This window comes from Engystomops pustulosus, chromosome 10 (genome assembly GCF_040894005.1).
Source record: "Engystomops pustulosus chromosome 10, aEngPut4.maternal, whole genome shotgun sequence".
Classification (NCBI taxonomy): domain Eukaryota; kingdom Metazoa; phylum Chordata; class Amphibia; order Anura; family Leptodactylidae; genus Engystomops; species Engystomops pustulosus.
In genome coordinates this window covers 63,752,335-63,771,129 of record NC_092420.1, presented here as the reverse complement: position 1 = coordinate 63,771,129, position 18,795 = coordinate 63,752,335, and the positions used below count along the sequence as shown (strand labels likewise).

Below are 18,795 nucleotides of genomic sequence, written 5' to 3'. Positions count from 1 at the left end.
AGCCAGGCGAGCTTTCGCCAATCCAAGCCCCTGTCTCTAGGCTACTCCCCAAACAGCACTTCTAAGAACCTTTTGTATAAGATCAAGTGTAGTAGCGTTCTTATAAGTTTGGGATATGGCGGGTGAGGGGAATGTAAACAGATGCGCAAGAAGCGCTGAAATAATATTGGTAAATGATAAAAGTTTATTAGTATATTTTGTGGATAACACAGCTGGGTGGCGACAAAGTTAACAACTTTGATGTGGAATCCATGAAAACAACCCAAATTTCTGCCTGACACACCTCGTTTGATAAAGGGACGATGTATGGAGGCAGCTATATGGACGACTTTTGGAGGTAGCAATGGAGACAACGTGTGGAGGCTGCTATGGAGACAATTTAATTTGGATAGTGCCTGTATGTGGCAGTCCCAAAAAGTTTTCAAACCAGAGGAGCAGGTAGGTGGCCCTCCAGAAAAATGGAATCGATTGAGTGCCTGTATGTGGCAGTCCCAAAAAGTTTTCAAACCAGAGGAGCAGGTAGGTGGCCCTCCAGAAAAATTGAATAGATTGAGTGCCTGTATGTGGCACTCCCAAAAATTGTTTAAAACAGAGGACCGGGTCGGTGGCCCTCCAGAAAAATTAAATGCATAAAGTACTATAGCTAGAGCCAGTGGGCCCTGTCAAAAAATAGCCAGTTTCCTCTGCTTTACTGTACAAAGAGGAGGAGAAGGAGGAAAATGAGGAGGAGGAGGAGTGGATCAATTATTCAGGTTGAGCTTCCTTCACCTGGTGGAGATTGGAAATTATGAGAAATCCAGGCTTTATTCATCTTAATAAGCGTCAGCCTGTCAGCGCTGTCAGTCGACAGGCGTGTACGCTTATCGGTGATGATGCCACCAGCTGCACTGAAAACCCGCTCGGACAAGACGCTAGCGGCAGGGCAGGCAAGAACCTCCAAGGCGTACAGCGCCAGTTCGTGCCACATGTCCAGCTTTGAAACCCAGTAGTTGTGGGGAGCTGTGTGATCATTTAGGACGATGGTATGGTCAGCTACGTACTCCCTCACCATCTTTCTGTAAAGATCAGCCCTACTCTGCCGAGACTGGGGACAGGTGACAGTGTCTTGCTGGGGTGACATAAAGCTGGCAAAAGCCTTGTAAAGCGTACCCTTGCCAGTGCTGGACAAGCTGCCTGCTCGCCTACTCTCCCTCGCTACTTGTCCCACAGAACTACGCACTCTGCCGCTAGCGCTGTCAGAAGGGAAATACTGTTTCAGCTTGTGAACCAGGGCCTGCTGGTATTCATGCATTCTCACACTCCTTTCCTCTGCAGGGATGAGAGTGGAAAGATTTTGCTTGTACCGTGGGTCCAGGAGAGTGAACACCCAGTAATCGGTGCTGGAATAAATTCTTTGAACGCGAGGGTCACGGGATAGGCAGCCTAGCATGAAATCTGCCATATGCGCCAGAGTACCAACGCGTAAGAAATCACTCCCCTCACTGGCCTGACTGTCCATTTCCTCCTCCTCCAACTCCTCCAACTCCTCTTCTTCTGCCCATACACGCTGAACAGTGAAGGACTCAACAATGGTCCCCTCTTGTGTCTCGCCAACATTCTCCTCCTCTTCCTCCTCATCCTCCTCCACCTCCACCTCCTCCGATATGCGCTGAGAAACAGACCTAAGGGTGCTTTGGCTATCAACAAGGGAATCTTCTTCCCCCGTCGCTTGTGACGAGCGCAAAGCTTCCGACTTCATGCTGATCAGAGAGTTTTTCAACAGGCCAAGCAGCGGGATGGTGAGGCTGATGATGGCGGCATCGCCACTGACCATCTGTGTTGACTCCTCAAAGTTACTCAGCACCTGACAGATATCAGACATCCACGTCCACTCCTCATTGTAGACTTGAGGAAGCTGACTGACCTGACTACCAGTTCTGGTGGAAGTTGACATCTGGCAGTCTACAATGGCTCGGCGCTGCTGGTAAACTCTGGATAACATGGTCAGTGTTGAATTCCACCTCGTGGGCACGTCGCACAACAGTCGGTGAGCGGGCAGTTGGAGGCGGCGCTGCGCTGCCCTGAGAGTGGCAGCATCTGTGCTGGACTTCCTGAAATGCGCACAGATGCGGCGCACCTTCGTGAGCAAATCTGACAGATTGGGGTACGTCTTGAGGAAACGCTGAACTATCAGATTTAACACATGGGCCAGGCATGGCACATGTGTCAGTCTGCCGAGTTGCAGAGCCGCCACCAGGTTACGGCCGTTGTCACACACAACCATGCCTGGCTTCAGGTTCAGCGGTGCCAGCCACAGATCAGTCTGCGCCGTGATGCCCTGTAATAGCTCTTGGGCGGTGTGCCTTTTATCGCCTAGGCTCAGCAGTTTGAGCACCGCCTGCTGTCGCTTAGCAACGGCACTGCTGCTGTGCCTAGAGCTACCGACTGATGGCGCCGTGCCCACGGATGGTAGTTCGGAGGAGGAGGTGGAGGAGGGGTGGGAGGAGGAGCAGGCATAGTAGGCCTGAAACACCTGGACCGAGGTAGGCCCCGCAATCCTCGGCGTCGGCAGTATATGACCAGCCCCAGGGTCAGACTCGGTCCCAGCCTCCACCAAGTTAACCCAATGTGCCGTCAGCGATATATAGTGGCCCTGCCTGGCAGCACTCGTCCACGTGTCCGTGGTCAGGTGGACCTTGTCAGAAACGGCGTTGGTCAGGGCACGGGTGATGTTGTCTGACACGTGCTGGTGCAGGGCTGGGACGGCACATCGGGAAAAGTAGTGGCGGCTGGGGACCGAATACCGAGGGGCGGCCGCCGCCATGAGGTTGCGAAAGGCCTCGGTCTCTACTAGCCTATAGGGCAGCATCTCCAGGCTAAGCAATCTGGAGATGTGCACATTAAGGGCTTGGGCGTGCGGGTGGGTTGCACTATATTTGCGTTTCCGCTCCAGCGTCTGGGGTATGGAGAGCTGAACGCTGGTGGATGCTGTGGAGGATCGTGGAGGCGACGATGGGGTTTTTGTGGCAGGGTCCTGGGCAGGGGGCTGACTATCAGCTGACACAGGGGAAGGAGCAGTGGTGTGCACGGCCGGAGGTGAACGGGCTTGTTGCCACTGAGTGGGGTGTTTAGCATTCATATGCCTGCGCATACTGGTGGTAGTTAAGCTAGTAGTGGTGGAACCCCTGCTGAGCCTGGTTTGGCAAATGTTGCACACCACAGTCCGTCGGTCATCCGGTGTTTCCTTAAAGAACCTCCAGACTTCTGAAGATCTAGCCCTCGCCGCAAGAGCCCTCGCCACGGGAGCTTCACTAGTTGACACATTTGGCGCTGATGCACCAGCTCTGGCCCTGCCTCTCCGTCTGGCCCCACCACTGCCTCTTCCAACCTGTTCTGGTCGAGGACTCTCCTCCGTCTCAGAAGCACTGTGTTCACCCGGCCTCTCAACCCAGCTTGGGTCTGTCACCTCATCATCCTCCGATCCCTCAGTCTGCTCCCCCCTCGGACTTCCTGCCCTGACAACAACTTCCCCACTGTCTGACAACCGTGTCTCCTCATCGTCGGACACCTCTTTACACACTTCCACTACGTCAAGAAGGTCATCATCACCCACAGACTGTGACTGGTGGAAAACCTGGGCATCGGAAAATTGCTCAGCAGCAACCGGACAAGTGGTTTGTGACTGTGGGAAGGGTCCAGAAAACAGTTCCTCAGAGTATGCCGGTTCAAATGCCAAATTTTCCTGGGAGGGGGCAGACTGGGGGGGAGGAGGCTGAGGTGCAGGAGCTGGAGGAGTGCCGATTTCGGTGACATGGGTGGACTGCGTGGAAGACTGACTGGTGGACAAATTGCTCGAAGCATTGTCAGCAATCCACGACATCACCTGTTCGCACTGTTCTGGCCTCAACAGTGCTCTACCACGAGTCCCAGTAACTTCAGACATGAACCTAGGGAGTGTAGCTCTGCGGCGTTCCCCTGCTCCCTCATAAGCAGGTGGTGTCTCACCCCGGCCAGGACCACGGCCTCTGACCCCTGCAGTAGTTGGACGCCCACGTCCCCGCCCTCGTCCTCTACCCCTAGCCCTCGGGTTAAACATTTTTAAAATGAGAGTTATAGCTTTAATTTTTTTTTTACTTTTTTTTGTGTTTTTTTTTTTTTTTTTGAGTTTTTAAAACCAAACAATGCTATCCTATTGCTATGGCTATTTTCTAGCCAAGTATGAAAGCACACTACTATGCCAGATGAGATGACACTGAGTTATTAAACAAAATACACGTAAAATAAAAAAGGACAAATGGCAGACTGTGCCTAATTGAAATCCAACCCCTACTAAATTTTCCCACTTCGGTCTTTGCAATGGATATGTGCGTCACTAAGCGCAAAACACAGCGGTCGCAAGTCTCACTACAAATTGCTCACAATTGGCTAGTAGATGCACTGCAGCAAGTACAGCCACCAGCAGATCAACCAGAAATCAAATATATAACGCTACTGTAGGCGTAAGCCGTTTGGATTCTCCTATGGCTATTTTCTAGCCAAGTATGAAAGCACACTACTATGCCAGATGAGATGACACTGAGTTATTAAACAAAATAAACGTAAAATAAAAAAGGAAAAATGGCAGACTGTGCCTAATTGAAATCCAACCCCTACTAAATTTTCCCACTTTGGTGTTTGAGGTGGATATGTGTGCCACTAAGAGCTAAACACAACGGTAGCAAGTCCCCCTGCTAATTCCTCACAAAATGGTACTAGATGCAAATAAAAAAAAAAAAAAAGTAGAACGTTATTGTAGCCCTAAGAAGGGCTGTTGGGTTCTTGGAGAATCACTCCTGCCTAACAGTAAGCTAATAGAACACCCTAACGCTTTCCCTGACCAGCAGCAGCTCTCTCCCTAGCGGCATCCAGACACAGAATGATCCGAGCAGCGCGGGCAGCGGCTAGTCTATCCCAGGGTCACCTGATCTGGCCAGCCAACCACTGCTATCGACGTGTAAGGGTACCACGTCATGCTGGGTGGAGTGCAGAGTCTCCTGGCTTGTGATTGGCTCTGTTTCTGGCCGCCAAAAAGCAAAACGGCAGGAGCTGCCATTTTCTCGAGCGGGCGAAGTATTCGTCCGAGCAACGAGCAGTTTCGAGTACGCTAATGCTCGAACGAGCATCAAGCTCGGACGAGCATGTTCGCTCATCTCTACTCATGAACTATTGGTCATCCTCTACTATTTCATGGTTCAGTGGCACCATCCATTAAAATTTATTGCATGTTGCTTCTTTGTTGTCATACCATGAGCCCTAAGTGTCTCAGACTCTGAAGGTAGCAATGGTTCTTGCTGCTTGAAGTGCCTTCTGAAATGGAGGCACAGGAACTCTTTGCATTTCCGAATAGACTTCTTGTGCAAGTTCTCCAATAAATTGTTAAAAGTAGACCTTTTATATTGTGAGTAATAAACCATTTACCTGAGTGAATACACTGGGGCACATTTACTTACCCCCGGTCCTGCGCACTCCCTGATCCAGTGTGTCCGACGAGAATGCACTGTGCCGCGATTCACTTACATTGAGCATGTGTCGCTTCCCCACTCAGCGGACCTGAGTGGGGAAGCGACACATGCTCAATGTAAGTGAATCGCGGCACAGTTTTAAAGTGAAATCCTATGGTTTGTCCGAATCGTTCGGCGGCCTGCCCCCCCACCCCCCCACCGATTTGTGTCGCATGAAATCGAGTGTGATTGTGCCAAAATCCAATCGTATGCGACACAATGCCCTCTCAATCCCTGTCCAGGCGGCGCAATCCCCGAAAAGTCAGAAAACCAGACGTAAATGCGGCCGCGGGACCGTTAGTAAATAAGTCCAACTGTGTAAACTGCTGAATATAGAATATGTTAGCTCCACAAAAAGATAGGAAATAAATAATTAAAAGCTTGTCTGTGTTTTTATATTTTATGGTAATACATATATTGTCAGTAAACCAGAAAAGGTTCTATTTTAGGAATAGGCAGAAAATCCTGCAATCACTGTGGGTGTAGCCAGATCAGTTTGGCCACTTTTCTAGGTTTAGTGGAGTCATAGACACATGTAAAGATAAGGAGTCATTTATCTTAAGCTTCATTTCCTCAGGGGGAAAGAAAACTTTAGTTGCAGAAGAGCTTGTAAATTTTGTGCAACTTTTTAATAAAAAGTTGAAAAACCCTCCCAGACTCCGCTGCCTGATTTATCAACCTTGTAATAACCAAAAAGACACTTTCAAATGTCCTAAAAATAAATTATCCCCACTGTCTTTTTAATGATATTCATTCATCTGCATGATTTTTTTTTACTACAAATCCCAACTCAGAGTTACTATGACATCTTTTTTGCACTTTTCAAGTTGTATACAGAGTACATTTTTCTTAAAGTGGGCACCCATGAGTGATGTTTAAATATTTGAATGTGAGGCGTTTTTTTAGGAAACCCAACAAAGTAAGGTTTTGTGCTAACACACTGTCAAAAGTCTGTTGGGTCGAATCAAATTTTTTCGAAAGTCGAATCGGATTTCAACAAATTCGCCCATCTCTAGGTGGCACGTTGTAGTTGGGGGGGGGGGGGGGGGGAGGCGGGGCTTGTGGTAGTATCCCTCTGGTAACTGGGACCCTTGTGTTTATCCAATCTTTAGGAAAGGGTTTTTAGGGTTTGATAGATTTCTGTGCTCTAATGGAATTGTTGTCCCTATATATTTTGAGCTAACCGCAAAACCAATAGTTAATTGATGGCTCCCAATATGATCTATTGGACCCAGTCCCAGTGCAATAGGGCTTGATGCATGCATATTGGTTCACTGTATCATGAGTGAGCTGAGTGTGGCAGATGATAGAGGAGATCCTATTCATGCCCCGATTTCCTATGGAGTTGGGCAGGGGAGGACACACTCTCCTGCCAATGTCTACCTAGCTAAAACAGGACGGAAACCGGTGATCTCTTTTCCCTGTTATGCAACTTGTATTGCACATATGGTCATGTTCATGTTACCTTATTGTGAGTGGTTTATAAATAATAAATACAATAAATGATTTGTAGATATTGTGTGTGTGTATGTATATGTGTGTGTGTAATATATATATATATATATATATATATATATATATATATATATATATAATATTTTTAATGTGTTTGTTCAAATTATGTATAAACTGGCACCAATTTCTGAGAAAGACATAACAGATTCATCTCATAGTGCTATATACATCTGCTAAAATATTTGACTTCATCTGGGATATCGGACAGTCTGCTTCTCCCGAACACTGGATTATAAAGTGCTACCACTGAGTTATAAAGTGTGATGATGCTACATAAAGATGTTATTGATGATGATGATAATGATAATAATAATAATAATATGTGACAATCATCAGGAATAATCACTGTTATGTGGGACAAAGAATGAATGCAAGATCTCCTCTTATCTATTATTTTATTCATATTTCAATATTTTTCTTACATTTCAGTATCAACTTCAGGAGGGGAGTGTGTGGAAGAAACTTGTATGTCAATGGAAAAATCTACTCGTCGGTCTTTTGATAATGGTGGCCATCATAGCTACACCGATCTCTGTCCAATACATGAAAACACTGACTGATCCAGCTCCGACTCAGGTGTTTAAAGTAGTGGCCGTGTGTGCTGGCATTATAGCAGAAACCCTACTACTCAAGTAAGTACATGCACAACTATCGCTCATATTTATTATGTTCTCTTAAGGACATCGGACTCCTTCGACCATTAGACAAATTTTTTATGTGGTTTTAGGTTGGGTTTACAGTTCCAATATGGACAAAACTTGGGGGAGATTTTGTCAGAAGTACCTGGTTGCCCTGAACAACTAGAAGAATTCCGCTCTCAACAAAAGTACATCTGAGAGCCATAGGCAAGTAGAACAGTTTTACCTCCGACACTCCTGATAAATCTCCCCCATTGAATCTTAGAAAGGATTCTTATGTACTGTATGACTAGACAAAATGGTTGGAACTGGAAGTTGTGTGAGCTCCAATGAAAATTACTCTTACCCCTAAAAGAAATGGAAAATTACGATACTTACATTCCTTGATATTTCTGCATATATGTACATTTGCTTTTTGGTAACCGTTAGGACCCAAGCATATTCTATTCAGCCAAATATAAAGGTGTTCAGAGAAACTGTGCACCTTCTTTTCCTCTAGTAATGAGAAATTCTAGACAAAGCAATGGATAGATGAGAATTCATTCATAACACAAGTGTCTTGCTATAAACGGTAATAAACGGAAGCAAAGTCGGACGGGCATCCGGGTCCTATCGGATAAAATTATACTGGAGTCCCACTCTTGATTAACAGTTAGAAAAGAGACCCTCCCGGCCTCCAGAGCTGAAGCAGGAGACAACTCAAATTGGAGTTCAGTATTGCGCCAGAACTTGGGCCCAGCAGAGAATTTTCTGGTGTTGTGCCAGCCTGACCCTGGAGAGTAGATCGTTGTTGATTTCTTGATCTAAAAAAAAAAAACGTAATTAGGCAGCTAAAGTCGTTTATTGTAAGAGATTGACTTTGAGATGTAAAGGAGTTCTGTATACCTTCCCACACAGAATAACCCTGCCAACACACAAACTTTTAGAGGTTTTTGGACAGGATTTACTCTTATACTTAGTTCTGTAATTAGTAGATATCTACAATTTAAAGCCAGGTTTCAGTGTATAAAAAATGCTGTCCTTAGAAAGACATCTTTAATGCTGCCGGTCTATATAAAATTTTACATTTCATTACTACAGTAAAAGTTGGCATTTAGAGGGTCCCAAGTAAACCAATTTCTTGGGACCCTCTAATGCTAGACTCGGCCCGGTGATGTGAGGCAGTACAGCCTAGCACCCACACCTCATGGTCTTGATTTGTCCCCCTTCTGGTAGTGCTGGAGCTTATAAGCATAAAGCCCCTGTACATGCCACTGTTTTTGAATGTAGTAACCATTGATTCAATGGCTAGCACACCATAGATAGCTGTGACCACATGTATGAGCCAAATTCCATGTCACAAAACTGAGAGAATGTCCTATTTATGCCCATGTTTGTGGCTTGGGCAGTCCTCTTCTGGCACTTGAGTGGACCTCACAAGCTGATGGCATAGGCTACAAACAGACCAGGGGTCCATTTCTTGCAGACAGTGTCAAGGCTACCTGCATGTGAAAATGAGCATTTCAGAGGGAAAAAAGCAAGCTGGAATAGGAGAATGCTCCTGGCTTTGTCGCAGGCAATGACAACTCTACTTGATTTTGGTACAAGATCTTTGCTGATGCCCAAGTCTCTCCAGTTCACCTGTTCAGAGCCAAGTTCTACTATACCCATTGCACCTGAGGATGCTTCCGGGTGTAGTGGTGCCAGCCCTGCACAGGAGCACTGGAGAGATGATGGGTATTGGAGTACAATCCCTTGTATGCATGGGCAAAATGTTTAAAGAACACCCATTAACATTGCTAAATGGGGGAAGCATTGTAGAAGGCGCTATCGGAGTTGAAGTGCAGCAGGGGCGTTGGTAAAGCGGGGAAGCCAGAGCCCAGAGGCACTCTGTTAGAGTCCGCCAAAGTACTTCAGCATCATGTAATATTTGTATAAGATAGACTTTTCTAGCATAATGAAAATACAGTATGAATAAAGTATGAATACATATTGCAGGCATACAATTTTTATACAAAGATCTTAAGGACCATGCTATTGCTCTGTGGTGATAGAAAGCCGCAACTGATTTTCTTCATGTTTCTAAACATGAGCATTAAATACCTTATGGCATAGAATAAAAAAACTGCCATATTCTTTTCTATGACAAAATATGCAGTTATTAGATCCTGCCTCCACTGACTCTTCTCTGAAAAGGGCCATAGTTCATGCGCCCGATATCCTGCATGTGTCACTTCCCCACTCAGGTCCAACAGAGTTTACCTTCTTCTTCCTGGTGCATGTAAGTGCATTGTCTTGTGACACAATTTCATCGTTAAATCCTGTGTTCAGTCCGAATCAGTCGGATAGTCCGAGGGCATGCCCCTCGAATTCTGTTGCATGAAAGCCGGTGTAGCTGCGCCAAAATCGATCGGGTACGACACAATCCCAGTGCAAACCCATATAAAATACCTGTCAAAGCTCCGCAAATCCCGAAAACCGTGAACAGTCCGATGAAAATGCGATCCGTGACCCTTGGTAAATAAGCCCCAATGAATGTGTTTGTTTTTTTGTTTTTTTGGCACTGGACAGTGGTGACTACATAAAAATCGGTCTAGCAGAATAGAAACCTGCCACTAAATTTCTAACAAAGTTGGTTATATAATACTCTCATGTCTTCACTTTTGGCCACATGTTGACGACTTCCCTTTTATCATATCATCCTCCCATCAACCGGAAGCCATAAACAAGCAACTAGAAGTGAAGACTTGAGCGTTTTTATAGAACTGTAAGTTTGTAACAAATATATTAGCAGTTGAAAAAGGCTCAGGGGAGCTGAAAATGTCCGATCAGGGCCGATTCTAGCATATTTGCTGCCTGAGGCGAATATTAAAATGCTGCACCGAACCCCCCGCCCCCCGCCGCTGCCTGTTAAGTAAATCCTTAAACTTTACTAACAATTAACAACCCTTCAGACAGCGCACTGACATTGTGTGACTGACTACAGGTTCTGGGAGTCATTAGTGACATCTAGTACCTTATAGATGACAATCTCTTCCATCAGGAGGACTTTATTCCGGGTTCTCCAATCCATGAAGTATCACAGGTGAATTCACGGCCGGATATCTTCAGCTCCCTGCAGCATCTCCACCCGGCGTCCCTAAAAATACCACAGTCACTTACGGTATAAAGTCTCCTGGATAACAACACTGCGCTCATAAATAATATATACCCCTCACAACACAACTGATCTCACACTCTCCCCACATAGAAAACATCCCTTCTTTATATATAAATATTCTACTGGAATTATAGCATGCTAAGCACCAATAAATATACAACACCCCCAATTTATTAATACAAACCCCCCCCCCCCCAACATTTGGTTTACATGATGCAAAGTAATCTGTATCCTATAACTAATATATCCCACCCTGTTATTATGTTAGATGAATATACATACAGTGCTCCCCTGATCAAATATATAGCACCCCCTAATGTAATGAATATAAATATATATATATATATATATATATATATATATATATATATAATTTATTTTTATTTAGCCCTCCTCTCATATATTTAAAGGCCTTGTTATTCACCCCCAATTAAATTATATACAGCTCCCATATACAGATCCCCTACAGCTTAAATAAAATCTTGCCCCACATATACAGTCCCCTCCCAGCTTAGTTATATACTGTATCCCATATACAGCCTCCCAGCTTAGTAATATACTGTATCCCATATACAGCCTCCCAGCTTAGTAATATAGTGTATCCCATATACAGCCTCCCAGCTTAGTAATATAGTGTATCCCATATACAGCCTCCCAGCTTAGTAATATAGTGTATCCCATATACAGCCTCCCAGCTTAGTAATATACTGTATCCCATATACAGCCCCCCAGCTTAGTAATATACTGTATCCCATATACAGCCCCCCAGCTTAGTAATATACTGTATCCCATATACAGCCCCCCAGCTTAGTAATATACTGTATCCCATATACAGCCCCTGCAACTAAGTAATATACTGTACCCGATATACAGCCCCCCAACTTAGTAATATACTGTACCCGATATACATCCCCCCCCAGCTTAGTAATATACTATATCCCATATACATCCCCCCCAGCTTAGTGATATATAATATATACAGCACCCCCCCAGTATAAAATGCTTATGGCCCCATATAATATATACTGAATCCCCCCCAGTTTAAAATAATTATAGCCCCAAATAATATATATAGCACCCCCCAGTATAAAATAATTATGGCCCCACTTAAATTACATAGCATTCCATCATACCCCCACCCCAGTATAAAAAAAATTATGGCCCCATATGATATATATAGCGCCCCCCCCCCCCCCAGTATTAAACGTTTTCTTGTCCCATATAATACATACAGTACCCCCCCTCCCAGTATAACACAACGCCTCCTTACTCCCCCTTTTTAGCCTCATAAAATTAATGAAATTACATGAAAAATACTAAAATACATACTCTCCTGCAGGCAGCTGCTCTCTCGGCGCGCGGCTCCGGTCTTCACGCGGCTCTTCTGTGAGCCGCGGCTCCGCACAGTGACACAGGCGGCGTGACGTCATGATGCCTGTGTCACTGCTTAGAACGGAGCGACGCAGCAGCCGGGAAACCCGCATATAAATCGCTCCGCATATAAATCGTGTCTTAAAGAGACAGGCGCGATTTATTTAGCTGGTGGGCGATTCGGGTGTTAATGGACAGCCGAATCGCCCACTTTAGAGCGGCAAATATCGCCGCCCTTTATAGGGACCCGCATTCTGTCGCCTGAGGCAAGATTTTCATCTCGCCTCATGGCATATGCGGCCCTGTGTCCGATGATGGATGGATGCTATTTTTTCATGATGAATTCATAATAAAACGCTGCATACCTACCTTGGAGGGCCAGGACTTTTTTCTACCTGAAAGATTTTACTTGTATCCACGAGCATTAGGTGAGCGTAGGTTGTGAGTGCTGTCCATTTCTGGGATCCAGAATAAAAACCTGCACTTGGAATTCTGCCTAGTCACGGCTCTCCACTTGTGGAAGTTTGGGTGCTGATAATTCAGTGGAAGTTGGCTCTGTCCTTTGGCTAATACAGTGGCCATTGTTGTGGCTCTTGCTCAGCAAATTCTCCCACTGCTGCACACATTTGTGGTGCCTGGGACAGAAATATTATCCGCTTAGCGCCACAAAATTGAAATATGTACCTCATTATCGACAGATAGTCAGAAACCAATCCTGCGAAGGTAACAACGCTTTATATAAATTGTGCTTACTTTGGCATTACTATCGGTTGGTGGGGGTAACTTGATCCTTCTGGACCACAATTAGAAATCTGAAGCACACCCAATACTTATAGGAGTGCTGCTCTATAGTACTACTATGGGAAAGGGACACCGTTTGGGCCCCTAAGGCTTCTTAAGGAGAGCAGAGGGTGAAACCACACTTAAGTTAAAGTTACACCCGTGTAGGGTTGAAATGGACCACTAAAGTACCAGAGAATCCAATAGTGGGACTTGGCTTTTACGTTTTATATCTAGGATACCAAACGGAGTTATAACAGTCCATTCATAGCAATCTGCACACTTTTGAATTAGAATCAAAATTATTCTATGTGAAACAGAATCCCTAGTAGTGTAAAAATATTTTTTCCTAAAATGTGAGAAAAGATGCACAGAAGAATTAAACGGGGTCCTTGACTAGAGAGCTCAGGGGAGTGCACATTTTCTGGATTAGTTCTCCATTAAACTAAAACCCATAAATGCTATTGTCCTGTGATTGCCTGGCATTGAGCTGTGCACGTCTTTGTGAGTTTGTGCCATTATGCCAAGTAAAGGCTCAGTATTCCCCCTCTTGTTCTTTGTTGATTTTCACGCAGGAAAAAAAGGCAAATGTTTCAGCAGGTTTTTTTTCTAGCTTCTTTCATTATGAGGAAGAAATTAAACATCCCTCCAAGTTAGTACTTAAAATATCAAAGACATTGTTAAATGCCTTTGAGTCACTATACAAGTAATTCACTTGTGCAAAGCAGCTACATGGTAAATGAAACCGTACGAGGGAGGTTTCCAAAGCTGAATAAACACAAAATTAATTAGTCTGAAACTTCCTGATGGATCTATTTAATGAAAGCCTGTTATTGTGTCAGCCACTCAACACCGTGGATTTGTTTTATTGTGTTCTGTGTTGCTTTTTTTTTTTCTTATTGCACCAACATAAAGGTTGAGCATAGATGTTATTGTATACAGGCCTTCAAAGCATCAAGATATGACAAGTTTAGGGAGTCAAACCTTGGCAAAATGGGATTCTCTTGTCTACACTGCCCTTGTGCAGCTACATAGATTGCTCCAATGTTGTGTCCAACTCTGTGGTAACCCAAACCCTTTGATATTTAATGTGGATAATAAACCTAAAAACCAATATAATAGTCCCACTAAAGTATATATTAATATATACAACAACAGGGCTATGCCTGAAACATAGAGAGATAGATAGATAGATAGATAGATAGAGATATATATATATATATATATATATATATATATATATATATATATATATATATATATATATATATATATATAATATATAATATCTATCTCTATCTCCTATAAATCCAAACCCTCAATAGGTAACTGCTCAATAATTTCAGTAAATACCATAACCAAAGGCATAAAAAATACCCATTTAAAAACACAGTATAAAAAATACAAGAAGTTTAGACAGTGTGACATGACAATGCACAATTTAAAAAATCGAATCTATGGGTAAACACTAAAGTATAGGCCGAGGTACCTAATTTTAACACAAAATACTTGGAAAGCCTATTGACTTGAGTATAAGCCTAGGGTGGGAAATACATTGGTCACCGCCATCACCCAGTATACAGCTGACCAGCCCCCACCCCTTTAATATATAACCTTCTAGTCCCTACCCCCTCCAGTATATGGCCTGCTAGCCCCTACCTGCTCCAGTATATGGCCTGCTAGCCCCTACCTGCTCCAGTATATAGCCTGCTAGCCCCTACCCGCACCAGTATATAGCCAGCCAGCCCACCAGTATATAGCCTGGAAGGCCCTGCCCGGAGTATGCCAAGCTTTTAAAGGACACCTGTCATCAGGTCTGTGTCACTAGTCCTGTCACTACTACCTGTTGGAGCAGCTCACAAGGATCCCATCCCAGCCTTTATCTAGTTATTTCATACATTATTCATTGTAAAATCATCTATTCTTTATTATGTAAAAGAGGCTGGTCACATGGTCAGAGGCAGTGATGTCACCCCTGTTACCCTTCCCCTCTCCTCCCCCTGCTCATGTCTGTGTGTAATGTATAGTAAAGCATGGCTAGTGTGTGTATGTAATCTGCTGACATGCTGCATCCTCCTAATATACAGGTGAGAGACACAGACATCAGCTACACAAGTACCTGACATGTTCTGCTGTAACATGGCTGCCTGGAGCTGCTGTATCTCTCCTAAACACACACACATGCACACACAGGCTGCAGGGGGCGTGGCCACCAGCACCAGGAAGCACATCATTATACAGCCTCACACCATTACACAGGCTGTCAGTCATGCACTGGGGGTGTGGCTGTGCCTCCCACTCATGAATAGAGTGGACAGCTTGAATATGCTAATGCTTCATTGGACACTTCACAGGTCATTTGCATACAGCTTTAGGACCTCATTGCTTAGGTTTACAGGCATGTAGAGGGACAATGAAGGGATAGAGGCAATGCTCTCTAATGGCAGTTTATGAAAATATATTTAGTTTAGGGGGGTTATTTTGCATGACGGGTTCTCTTTAATGTACTATATTCACCTTTCCAACGCCCCCCGCAGGTCCTCTTCTTGCTCTGGATGCCTTGGTGCCTCTTGGGGTCCTTTGACTCCTCTTCAGGTCCCCGTGCACGACCGGCACACACAATGATGTCTTCTGCTTGCCGATGTCATTGTTTGTGCACCTCTGGCATCACACGGGGAGCTGATGAGGCATCAGAGCATCCAAAGCAAGAAGAGGACCTGCGGGGGGCATTGGAAAGGTGATTACAGTGTTCATTTTATTTTATAGACTCAAGTATAAGCCAAGTTACTGTGTATAAGCGAATTTTGTGCTGAAAAACTTGGCTTATACACAAATATATATGGTATAGTTAATGTGGATAACATGCAAATTATTCACTGCAATGATGTGATACATGCATAACAAAGTATTTTTTCCAAAAAAATCTTGAGGTATAGGATTAACACAGCACATAGCAACATAATACACCACATGCCCAAAGCTATTTATTTAGGGTTGACACAAAAGTGGTCCATCACGTTTTAGCTTGTGTATTGAATGTTAACCCAGACGACTATGGTTTTTCTACCCTTTATATGACCTTTGTTGCTTCCAGGTTTGACTTTTTCCCCATTGCTTACATTTCTAGCTTCCAAGGTTTACTAGCACATTCTTTGCTTGCGTTACTTGGCTGCTTTCTTCCCTTTACAGCGCCACACCTGAACATGGGTACTGTATGGCAACGCACCTTGGCTGCATTCACTTCTGTACGTCTGAGCTGCACTACCATCCCCATCCAAGGCCAAGTGTAGCGCAGAGTGTAGAAGAAAGCAGTCCTGTTTTTCAGATCCCAGATAACCCCTTTAAAAGCTGCCTTTCATTCTCCAGAACTAATCTTCACTATACAGGCTTTCAGAGAACAGTTATGGGCTCTTGAGTTTTCTTTAACAATTTGGGTGGAGCAAAAATCTGTTTAGTGTGAAGTATTGTTGGCTCAACATGTTCAGATATAATAACGTTAGATTTGCATGTTGTACCTCTTGTGTTTTTTTTTAAAAATAAATTATATTGCAAAATGTGAGAAGTTGGTGAAGCAAAGCTCTTCTATTCCCACGTGTCTTTTAAATTATCAAACATTAAAAGGAAAACATTTGTCACATTTGGAGAATAATTCCAGCCTGTGTTAAAGGCAGATGGTTCACCATACAATACAACAGTGGAATGATTAGGCTCTCAGTCACTGTAGCCAATGTTTTTCGAATTTAAGCATTTTATTAATTAGCATTTTAACCCACTATATAAATGCATTGTATAGGATGGAACACAGTTTATATAACTTAAATGGAACATCCTTGCATTATATTCCTATATGATGCAGGGACTCCTGTCCTCTACACTATGTGCAGCCTATGGGATTGGGCCACCATATGGCACGTTCACACTGGCTGCAAGTGTTTGTGTGAAAGAGCCCTTCGGAAACTGCATCTGAAAAACTGAACATCTGAACGCATCCTATGTCCAAACCAGGTGTGGAGTAAAAAAAGAGGAGGAGTAACACCACTCAATGATGTATGTTCTCACCCATTATACACAGTGGTGTAACTTGAGTTCACTGGGCCCCAAGGGCAAAATTCCGAATGGAACTCCCCTCAACCCTAAATCTGACCATAGCCATTACTACTATCCATTAATTAAATACAGATGAGCATTTTTATTGTGCGGGGGGCGGGCGGTGTAACATACTAGCATGTCACATGTCTGTTACGAGAGTATGAAGAGAGCTCACAAGCTGTTATGCAGCAAACCCCCACAAATAACACCCGCAATTGGTGCTAGACTGACCATGTGTCTGGCGATGCATGGGCATGGTCATATTGGCTTTGTTCGTCCCTGCCTGTGAGGTCATCAAGAAAGGATGATCAGTTGCCCTGACAGCAAGGACCTGTTATTGCTGCAGATTTGTAACAGTGTTCCAGTGGCACAATTTTAAATATCTATAGTAATTTTTCCACATATGGTAGGATCAATCTGACAACCAAAGGTTACCATAAGTTTTCATATAACTGATTTCAAAATAAACAAATAAACTCATATTGTTAGGCATTGCCACTCCCAAAAAGTCCTGATCTGTCAAAATATAATAACGGTTATTCCCAGTGTTGAACCTCATGAGGGAAAATACCGCCCAAGTGTCCACAACCACACTTTCCCACCATTTTGCAACATATAAAAAGTTTAATAAAAAGTGTTAAAGTACAGAATATCATTTATACACTCTTCAGCAGCTTAGAACATAATGCACACCTCAGCTGCTGCAGAACCTCTTAATACACTACTCAGCTGCTGCAGAACCTCATAACACACAACTCGGCTGTGTAGAACATTATTACTACACCCCGCACCTACTACAGAATATCATAATACAGACCTCGGCTACCAAAGAACATCATAATACAGACCTCGGCTACGATAGAACATCATAATAGACACCACAGCTGCTGCAGAACCTCATAACACACAACTCAGCTGTGTAGAACATGTTATTACACCCCACACCTGCTACAGAATATCATAATCCATACTTTAGATGCTGCAAAACAACATAAAACACTCAGTTGCTGTAAAACCTCTTATTACACATCTCCACTACTACTGAACCTTGTAAAACTCAGCTGTAGCATAATATCACAATACACCCTTCAGCCCCTGGCTATGGCTCTTCCTTGCACATGGCTCTTTAGCTTATTGTATGTTACTATTATTTTACAAAGAAACTTCCATATCTCTACATACAGGGTCAACATCTGCAAAGAGTTTGCATGTTCTATCTGTGTTTGCGTGGGTTTCCTCCCACACTCCAAAACATACTGGTAGGTTGATTAGATTGTGAGCCCCATTGAGGACAGGTACTGATTTGGCAAAAACTCTGTGTAGCGCTGCATAATCTGTGTGCACTATATGAATAAAGGATTTATTATACAGTACATGCCTATAGAGTTTATATTCTTTAATATAATTTCTGTACAGTTGCCCCACCCAAATGTTTACATCCAAATGCCAACACCATGACTTAATTAAAATTGTAGAATGTTTGTATAGTAAATATTGTATATAGCAACACATATTGACCTGGTTCTTCAAGTTTATGCCTCTTACAATAAAGTATTAAAAGTTACTAGGATCCAGTGAAAATCTGGACAAGGTCACCCATCTGTAATGTATGAAAAATAAGTTAAAAAAAATTGTGTGTAGCTGAACTCCAGAAAAGGGAATGTGATTTACTAAGGGTACGCGGACTGCACAAAAGTTGGATTTCCCCCTCTCACCACGACAGCACCCAACCAGAGAGAGGGAT

At 43.8% G+C, this 18,795-nt stretch overlaps 1 protein-coding gene across 2 annotated transcripts in view; it reads left to right on the top strand.

The window, feature by feature from the left end:
• Positions 1 to 18,795, top strand: part of LOC140105034 (uncharacterized) — a 307,035-nt gene that overhangs the window by 234,034 nt on the left and 54,206 nt on the right. Inside the window, exons 4-5 of one of the 2 annotated variants that reach the window (XM_072128886.1) lie at positions 7,464 to 7,666; positions 7,762 to 7,879. In XM_072128886.1, the coding sequence (XP_071984987.1) occupies positions 7,464 to 7,666; positions 7,762 to 7,870 (312 nt within the window). In that variant the 3' untranslated portion in view covers positions 7,871 to 7,879. The remainder of the gene's footprint in view (positions 1 to 7,463; positions 7,667 to 7,761; positions 7,880 to 18,795) is intronic. The other variant, XM_072128885.1, reaches the window with a different exon arrangement.